Source organism: Oncorhynchus masou, chromosome 10, assembly GCF_036934945.1.
Source record: "Oncorhynchus masou masou isolate Uvic2021 chromosome 10, UVic_Omas_1.1, whole genome shotgun sequence".
Lineage (NCBI taxonomy): Eukaryota > Metazoa > Chordata > Actinopteri > Salmoniformes > Salmonidae > Oncorhynchus > Oncorhynchus masou.
This window is the reverse complement of record NC_088221.1, coordinates 1,505,775-1,516,043: the sequence shown is the minus strand read 5'-3', so window position 1 is coordinate 1,516,043 and position 10,269 is coordinate 1,505,775. Positions and strand designations below refer to the sequence as shown.

Sequence of the window (10,269 nt, the reverse complement as noted above, 5' to 3'; positions counted from 1 at the left end):
TTACATACAAAATGCAACTTTATTAACCTTCATGCCTAATTCATATACATGTATATGTTTCAACTCGGTTTAATTTAATTTCACAGCTCCATCCATACGAAAAAATACAGAGATAAAAGCAAAAAGCATTGACATAATATTTAGACAACTTCTGAAGAACAGAAAGAAAGAACAGAAGAAAAACCTTTGAACCTCTTTCAACCTTTGAAAAACATTGGGATTCCGAATTAGTTCCCAGAATTCCTTGAGCTAACGACTCCCTTTGAAGCATTGTGGGGCATATCACAATTTTACGGTAAGAATGAAAAGCTCTGAATACATTTACAATACAGTCACTTTACATGAATACAGGAACAACAATTACTGTACGTAATAGCAGTAAACTTGAAACAAAGGCATTGGCATCACTACGTAATTCTTCAAAAACAGAGATAAAACAAACACAGAATTGATACAGAAATAAAGAAATATTGAACGGATACAGAAGAGTAATCAGAATTCTTTCAAAGGGAGCTCCCCAAGGGTTGGTGTTCCAGGCCTTTACATATTCAATACAGCATTCCCTGCGAACCGCAATAAATTCAATCGGGTAATTCAAATGTCTTTCACTCTCTTCTGTGATTTCGCATACTGCAGTATGGTGTGGCTGATTATGAAAAACTAAGTAGTTGCACCAATGACCAGTATCGGAAAGGTCAAAACCGAAATGATACAATAATGATAAAATAATTACATTCTCTAAGTGAAGTTAATATTGTAAATACATCCATACAAATAATATGCAGCTTTCATGGGACATACATACAGCATGTAAAAGGCTGACATTTGAGGATACTGTATTGAAAAGATGGGGTAAGGCTCAGTGCATTGAAAATAAACTGAACAATGGGAGTCTGGGTTTTTCCAAAATGGTCCCAGAGTTTTATGTTTTACAAACACATCTCTGTCTGAGTATCAATTCAAGGGTTTATATTTGAATGTATATGATATGTGTTAGTTGTGAAATAGTTTATGTGCATGCTTTTCAGAGATTTGCTGTGATAGGAGGCACTATTCATTATTGCATAACTTTGACCCTGCTTACCGTTAAATAATTATGCTCGTAAAAACTTGTATTATGCCAAAGGGGAGTGGTAATGTATGCATGCAATAAGCCTCTGTGTACACATGCTAAATATTAGTTAGAACTTTCAAGTTAAGTTAAATTGAAAGAAAATATATGTTGAATTTGGAGAAACGTTGATATGAATCTGTACTTGTAATTGTAATATTATTCAACTCAACATGGCTGGGTAGAGAATGACAAAAGTTTGATCAATTTATAAAAGCAATTATCATATTGACAATATTTATATGAAAACATTCTCTTGTTTTGAGAAAGAAGAAAATCACGAACCAAAATGCACATTTCTGACATCAGATTTGATCATTTATATTAGTATTTTAGATAACAAAACAGTTTAGAATCAATAGCCCCATTTTACTGTATATCAAATCAGATAAATTAGCATCTCTGAAAAATACTTTACATGTATAAATGTGTTTCCTTGTATCTAATAATCAAAGCCCTATTTTCAAATGTATATACAGGCTGTAGAACTGAGTTATCATTTTTATTTCCACTATCACATATATTAAAACACTTCAAAATATATATATTTTTACAGAAAATCGTTATATGCAAAATGAAGTGCCCCTCATTTCAGAAAAGTACAGCATATGAATAATAAAATGTTTAAAATTATGACTATGTATAAATGGACTTCATTAATGAAATAATTTTAAAATTATACTTCACAACAAACAAGTTGCCAATGATATGCTTGGGCCAAAAAAGGCCAATGAAATATTCACATGTACACAAACAACATATAACAACATAATATGACATATATTATAATACTTCAGAAAAGCAAAAGGAGAGAGACAAATTGGGCATAATATTGTGTCTGATAAATATTTCTTTGTTCCGGTAAGGATGTGGTTTTGAATTATAGGACAGTACCAGTGGTATATGCGTGTGTTATTAAATCACTAGGCATATGCTGTAATCTCAAAAACGTGACTCGACAACACCTTAACTTACTGACCTTCTGAAATCAGCTCCTGAAACTGTAAGCAGGGATCCAGCATACTCTAACGTCTGTGTACTGTACTACAAAAATACTTTGAACACATACAATTATCATACATGTGGGATTCTGTTGAGAATAGTTATGATAATGATGAACAAGGTCAGATCTAGGTTCAATATTGTAAAAAGGAAAATCCGATAACTTCGCTGTGATAGGAAAAGTTGCAGATATTGCTTTCATGTATCTCAGAAAGGTTTATGTCGTGCTATTTGTATGTCCATAGATATCTCTTTCCAGTTGGCTGGATACATTGTCTTTAACTTGTAGTTTGCAGTTGATGTCAAACAATATGCAAAATATAAGTGGTTGATGTCATTGCACTGACTAATGAAAGTTGAGCCACATTTCTTTTCACAGAATACTTCAGTTATATATAGCCATTAATCTTTATACGGCTAAATATAAATTTCTATATAGCCGTAGATGTCTTTTTACTCCATGTACAAACAGAAAAGGATCAAAATGTGGTTTTAGTGTGTTGAATAAACCTTAACACTGAATATGGTAAATAAGTATCTGTCATCGATGCATGACAAACAACAAGTAAAGGTGGACCTGAAGCTGGATCTGAAGACCTCACATCATGATTTGTGTATGTGTGATTAAAAAAGACACTGCTCCCAGCCACAGACAGCTACAGGGCCAACTGTCTGTGTACATTGTGTACTACAGTGTATTACGTTATAAAGAATGTAGAAAAGTTGTTTTTTCCCTTCATTTTGGCACTGTACACTCTTAGAAAAGTTTATTCAGCTTTTCCCATAGGAGAACCCTTTTTGGTTCCAGGTAGAACTCTTGTGGGTTCCTCCTCCAACAAAAAAAAGTTTTTCAAGGGGTTCTCCTATGGGGACAGCCGAAGGTTCTAGAAAACACTTTATTCTAAGGGTGTAGATCTGTTCATAGATACATTTAGAAAAACCTGTTCCCCCTCAACCACCAATCATTAATATGACATTTTCCACACAATTTACAGGGAGGGGGTAACCAAAATAAGTGAATTTGCCTAGAACATTGTGCTGTAGAAATATAGATATTTGTAGTATAGAGTAGAAACAAAGAAGTGGAACTGGTAGAAATTGGTCTGTGATTGAGGACTTATTTGTCTATGACATCAGCAACCAGAACAAGGGTCCATTGTTTCCCTCTACTGAATGTATTGCTCTTCTATTGAACTTGTCTAACCGAGTGGCTTAGCCCTCTGATCTAAATGTACGCACGCATGACTGTAAGTCGCTTTGGATAAAAACATCTGCTAAATGGCAGATATTATATTATTATTATTAACTGAACCCAAGATGTGTTAGCTCTAGACTACTAACACACAAATGATCACAATGCCAATCCCTTTCACTGTAAAGAGCAGGGACACAAAACAAAATCCTTGAACATTATGGAATTGTCATATAGGGTGTCAATCTGTAAGGTGCTTCAAATGCCAGATATGTTAATTTGATTTGTTTTAAAGTTCATTGCACATTGAGGTGTGGATGGATCTTTATTTGTGAAATGGATCAAAAGCAGGCATACACAGCAAGATATAATAAACAAAAAACTAAAAAAGTCTCGATTTTGAAACTATATTTACCCAATGAGATTGCTAATCACAAAATGCACCAATAAAGTTGTTTTAAATAAAATGTTTCAAAGAGCTCTAGGTGCAATGCGGTTGAGTCATGTGCTAACAAAAACCACTGGATAAAAAAACAAAACAAATACCAAAAACAACAAACATTTATACTAAACCTGTATGTATTGTAATATGCGTGGATGTGAATGAGAAGTAAGGTTGCTGATGCTCTCTGTTTGTGGATATACTGTACTCTTAATCTCAGTTGCAGGTTTGCTGACATTGGGTTGGGGTTAACTCCGCCCCTTACAGCTTCTATATCACTGGCCCACTGGGATGCCTCTGATTCTTCTGAATCTAGAACACTGGTAAGACAACTCATTCTAGAATGCTGATTCTTGAACACTCAAACCAGTTTTTATGTGTACAATCAATGAGTGGATGGCGCCCTCTGCTGCCGGTTGTCCTGAAGCACAGAGGGGCAGGGAGCTGCTGTAGGGAGTGAACTGGGAAACAATACTCTCCATGGACGAACCAGAATCTGTGCCTGTTTTTTCCATTTTCCAATGCAAGGTCAAGGTCTGCCCTATACTTCAAAGACACACATGCACACAGCCCTTCCATCAAGCCATCCAATCCTCAGTTCTTTCACATTATAGATGCGAGAAAAGCAGCCATTTTGAACAATATAACCAAAACAAAGACACCAAGATGAACGGTTGCGATTAAGGTTCCTGTCCAAATTAACGAAGAAGAGCAATACTCCATCCGAGAAAAAATCCAAAGTGAAACAATTTAAGAACAGTGCTGAGAAAACAGACAGGTTTATGTCAAAACTCCAAAATGATAATAAAAGAGCATTTTCCAGTTCCGACCCTCCTCAGTCACTGAGGATCCAGAACCAACCCTGTTTTTTTTCTCTGTGGACAGACAGACGCCTTTCTTTGCATTTGACTCTGCTCTTCCCACCGCCTCACAGACAGACAGCGGTGTGTGTCCAGTCCAGCTGAACTATATTGAGGGAGAGACCCTGCTCCCCCGGGCGGCACTGTGTGTGTGTAAGTGTGTGTGTATGCTCCTTCTGATGACATCATCACCCTGTAACTGTCTCACACCAGCATGTGTCTCCGTCGGTGCAGGGCCAGGTGGTCTGAGCGCGAGAAGCTGCGGTCACAGTCCGCACACTTGAAGGGCTTGACACCTGTGTGTTTCCGGTAGTGGCGTGTCAGCTCGTCAGAGCGGGCAAACTTCCATGTGCAGCCATCCCAGGTGCATTTGTATGGCTTCTCACCTGGACAGGTCAACACAAACAGACATAAACAGAGACTTGGTAAAGTAATGACATTCGCAACATACAATTCATGTGCACATATTTTTAATTGCCTAATGATTTCACTTTTTCTTCTAAAACAGTCTTCCAATATGCTTGGAAAGTGGAGACATCACAAACATAAAAGTTAAGTAAACATTACTGGAAACAGCTTACCGTTTTGGAGACAGTGCTTGCTAACAAAGAGGTTTGCAGAGGTTAATTAACTGTTAATAAGTTAATTGTGTCGCCCCACAGTTAAGCTAAAAACACACCAAGGTTACTGACGGCCAAGGTTGCAGCTCTGACTATGTCAGCAGTCACTTTATTTTATATAGCTCAGATCATCAACTGTTCATGGCTCACCAGGCGAATAACCTCTCCCTCAATGTCAGCAAGACAAAGGAGCTGATCGTGGATTACAGGAGACGGAGGGGCAAACACACCCCCCATCCACATCGAAGGGCTGTAGTGCAGCGGGTCGAGAGCTTCAAGTTCCTCTGTATCCACATCCCTAAGGAATTAACATGGTCCACACACAACCACACATCTGCGAAGAGGGCACAACCTTTTGCACCTCAGGAAGCTGAAAAGATTTGGCATGGGCCCTCAGATCCTCAAAAAAGTTCTACAGCTGCACCATTGAGAGCAAATTGAATGCCTACATCACCGCTTGGTACGGCAACTACAAGACACCCGACCGCAAGGCATACAGAGGGTGGTGAGTATCCAGGACCTCTGTGGCAGGCGGTGTCAGTGGAAGGGCCAAAAACTTTTCACCGACTCCAGCCACCCAAACCATAGACTGTTCTCTCTGCTACAGCACAGCACGCGGTACCAGTGCACTGGAACCAACAGGACTTTGAATAGCTTCTACTCCGAAGCCACAAGACTGCTAAATAGCTTATCAAATGGCTACCGGGACTACCTGCACTGTCCCTTTTATGCACTAACACTCTTGCACCAACTGTCACACTGGACACTACCCACACACTTACACTGACACCCCAACACACACGTACACACACATACACACACTACATACGCATACAAACACATTACAAGCACACACATGCATACTGATTCCACACTTTCACGCTCACAAACACTTTCACACTCACCACATACACTGCTGCTACTGTCTATTATATATGATGTTGCTTAGTCACTTTACCCCAACCTACAGTTGTCATGGCGTTGCCCTCTTTGGTTACAGCAAGCACCATCCCCCCCTTCCTGCATCTCTCTGCTCCTTCAACCAGGCTGCTGTGGTCAGTGAGGTCATAAATTCCTAGGGAAGACCCTGCGACATGGCCACCCAGTATAGAGATAGAGTGAAGTTTCATAGAGAACAAAGGAATTTCTTCCACCTCACAGAACTTGAGGTCTGAACAACGTTTACGTTCCGGAGAAGGTATAAAAGATTGGTGAAGAATCCAGCTATGAACTGGTCCGTTTATTACAACTTGGGGAAGCTCATGGGAGACGGTGTGGCCACATTACCATAACGCTGTTTATATATTAGCCTCAGATATGAGGTTTACATCTAATTGTCGTATAAGATGAATGTGTGTGGATGATACTGTTTGTAAAATAGTGTCATGTGATTTTGGACTGTTTATTGAAGGAAACTCCAATTCCCTTTTGAGTTGAACTAAATCAGAGGAACGCCCATGGTCTGAGCCCATGGGCCCATGAGCCCAGTTAGAGTCAGGCATCCTGGGACAGCCCCTTTTCTGCAATTCTGAATAAAATTCTCAGTAGACCATGTTTCTCTCAATCACGGGAGGACAAAGGTTGCAGACCATTGCTGAATCTTTTAACCATACCACGTGGTTAAACTCTTAGACTATCAATTTCAACAGACCAAGAACATGTCTTTCATATTAATTACTAGTCTGCAGCTGGGAATTCGGTATCATTGAATGCAAAGAATGACAACCGCCAAAACATCCATTCTACAACAACATGAATGAATCTCACTCTGAACTATCCTCTATAACCACGACAGAGAGAGAGAGAGACGGACAATTCTACAAAAGAAACAAACTTTTCAACAGCGATCAAGACGACACACTGAGCGTAAATATATATATTGATTGCAATTGTTCCCGAATGAGTGAGCGTTCATGTGTAAAGGATTAGCATTTCAATTCTTATAATTATTAACTCTGTAGTGACTTCTTACTTAGTCGACCCCCACTTCCCTTTTGTCTAACAAGCCGCCATGCCGGTTTAGCCCACTAGGGCACATTCTCCTATCATTTCTTGGAACCAAATTTACTTTGTTTGTTGTGTTTATGCATTTCTGTGAATTACTTAGTTAGTAATAAATACATTATTTAAGACAATTGATGTATGGATGACTCAGTGAATACTGGGTTCATGCAGATAACCAACAATTTACAATGTTTGGAATGAGACTAACGTGAGGTAAAGTAAATCATTAATTAAATCAGATGACTTCAGATCAGATATGAAGATATTTGAAAGGTTATATTGGGAAATTATAACTTTGTAATCTGAATATTTTCCTTGGTGCCCCGTCTTCCTAGTTAATTACAGTTACATGATTAATCAGTTTGATTGCGTAATACTAATTACAGAGAATCTTTGATAAAAAGTAAGTCTTCAATTTAATGATAGTAAAGACACGACACAGTATATGTACATACTGTAGCTACCTCCGATTACCTTGTATCCCTACACATCGACTCCCTGTATATACAGTGGCTGGCTAACGTCTTCATCCCCCTCGGGCATTTTTCCTATTTTGTTGCCTTACAACCTGGAATTAAAATATATTTTGTTTTGGGGAGGGGGTGTATTATTTGATATACACAACATGCCAACCACTTTGAAGATGCAAACTATTTTGCATTGTGAAAGAAACAAAGAATAAGACAAAAAAACAGAAAACTTGAGTGTGAATAACTATTCACCCTCCACCATTGTCAAAACTTTGTAGAGCCACCTTTTGCAGCAATTACAGCTGTAAGTCTCTTGGGGTATGTGTCTATAAGCTTGGCACATCTAGCTACTGGGGTTTTTGCCCATTCTTCAAAGCAAAACTGTTCCAACTCCTTCAAGTTGGATGGGTTCCGCTGGTGTACAACAATCTTTAAGTCATACCACAGATTCTCAATTGGATTGAGGTCTGTGCTTTGACTAGGCCATTCCAAGAGATTTAAATGTTTCCACTTACCACTCAAGTGTTGCTTTAGCAGTATGCTTAGGGTCATTGTCCTGCTGGAAGTTGAACCTCCATCCCAGTCTCAAATCCCTGGAAGACTGAAAAAGTTTTCCCTCAAGAATTTCCCTGGATTTAGAGCCATCCATCATTCCTTCAATTCTGACCAGTTTTCCAGTCCCTGCCGATGAAAAACATCCTCCCAGCACGATGCTGCCACCACCATGCTTCACTATGGGGATGATATTCTCGGGGTGATGAGAGGTGTTGGGTTTGTGCCAGATGTAGCATTTTCCTTGATTGCCAAAAAAATCCATTTTAGTCTCATGTGACCAGAGTACCTTCTTCCATATGGTTGGGGAGTCTCCCAAATTCCTTTTGGCAAACACCAAATGGGTTTGCAAATGTTTTTCTTAAAGCAATGCCTTTTTTTCTGGATACTCTTCCGTAAATCCCAGCTCTGTGGAGTGTATGGCTTAAAGTGGTCCTACGGACAGATTCTCCAATCTCCGCCGTGGAGCTTTGCAGCTCCTTCAGGATTATCTTTGGTCTCTTTGTTGCCTCACCAATTAATGCCCTCCTTGCCTGGTCGGTGAGTTTTGATGGACGGCCCTCTCTTGGCAGGTTTGTTGTGGTGCCATATTCTTTCCATTTTTTAATAATGGATTTAATGGTGCTCCGTGGGATGTTCAAAGTTTTGGATATTTTGTTTAAAACCCAACTCTGATCTGTACTTCTCCGCAACTTTGACCCTGACCTGTTTATAGAGCTCCTTGCTCTTCATGGTACTGCTTGCTTGGTGGTGCCCCTTGCTTAGTGGTGTTGCAGACTCTGGGGCCTTTCAGAACAGGTGTATATATTCTGAGATCATGTGACAGATCATCTGACACTTACATTGCACACAGTTAGACTATTTAATTAATTATGTGACTTCTGAGGGTAATTGGTTGGACCCGATCTTATTTAGGGGCTTCATAGCAAAGGGGGTGAATACATGCGCATGCTCCACTTTTTCATTTGGAATTTTCTATAATTTTTTAACAAGTAATTTTGTGCATTTCACTTCACCATTTTGGACTGTTTTGTGTATGTCCATTACATGAAATTGAAGTAAAAATCCATTTAAATTACAGGTTGTAATGCAACAAAACAGGAAAAACACCAAGGAGGTGAATACTTTTGCAAGGCACTGTAGCCATGTTACTTTTACTTGTTAACTAGAACAATAGTCTGCAAGTTGCAACTCATTTGTAAGTTATTTGTTTCTAGAGCAATTCCTTGTTACATATTTTACATCTAGCTAAGGAGTTTTGAGTTTGAAGGAACATTATTTTTAGTTTATAAATGTTTTGTATTATTCAGTTTGACAACAATGTGCACAAAAATTGTCCATTAGCTAGATAGCTAGATTGCTAACTGAGTCAGTCAAACAAATGAGATGGTAACGAGCAATAATGCTAAACACTAGCTAAATGCTTCCTCCATAAGCTAGCTATCTAGCCACTGTAGCTAGTAACACACAAATGATACTGATGGCCCGAGGTATTTAGCACCTCTGACTAGAATGTCGGCAGTCAAAATCACCAACTAGTGAAGCAGCTGTTCTGCCAAAAGCAGTGGTGGACAGAGTGAGCTCGAGCCAGACTTATGCTATGTTCATGCCATGTCGGGAACTTGTAAATAAGTCCCTCCAACTGGAAAAAAAAGCACCTGGATGCCCCTCCAACTCATGATTAGGACTAGGAAACTCAGGGTATGACCTCTGGATCACGGTCTTTCCCACATGATGAACTCTGACATCACACACCACTGAAAATGTCAACAACCATGGCCACAATTTTGTTTGTCAATGGTGAGAATGGTTCTTGTTTTCCTTCCGAGTTCTGAGCATGTGAATTCTACAAGTCGTTCCTCCGATCACTCCTACATAATATGAACGTTGCATTATACTGCGAGTGCCAGTTTTCTAGCTAGCATCGGCATTCACTTGCGCAACATAAAAACTACAAATTTGGCTAGATGGAACTGGCAGTGTGGGATAATGGAGAGTGAATTATATATTTTGTCA

The 10,269-nt window shown here is 39.1% G+C and overlaps 1 protein-coding gene across 2 annotated transcripts in view; it reads right to left on the bottom strand.

Moving 5' to 3' along the window:
- The window catches only part of LOC135547053 (Krueppel-like factor 12), a 197,009-nt gene continuing 186,740 nt past the window's right edge, over window positions 1-10,269 (bottom strand). For both annotated transcript variants that reach the window (XM_064975648.1, XM_064975649.1), the window contains one exon: window positions 1-4,993. In XM_064975648.1, coding sequence (XP_064831720.1) covers window positions 4,812-4,993 — 182 coding nt within the window. In that variant the 3' untranslated portion in view covers window positions 1-4,811. The remainder of the gene's footprint in view (window positions 4,994-10,269) is intronic.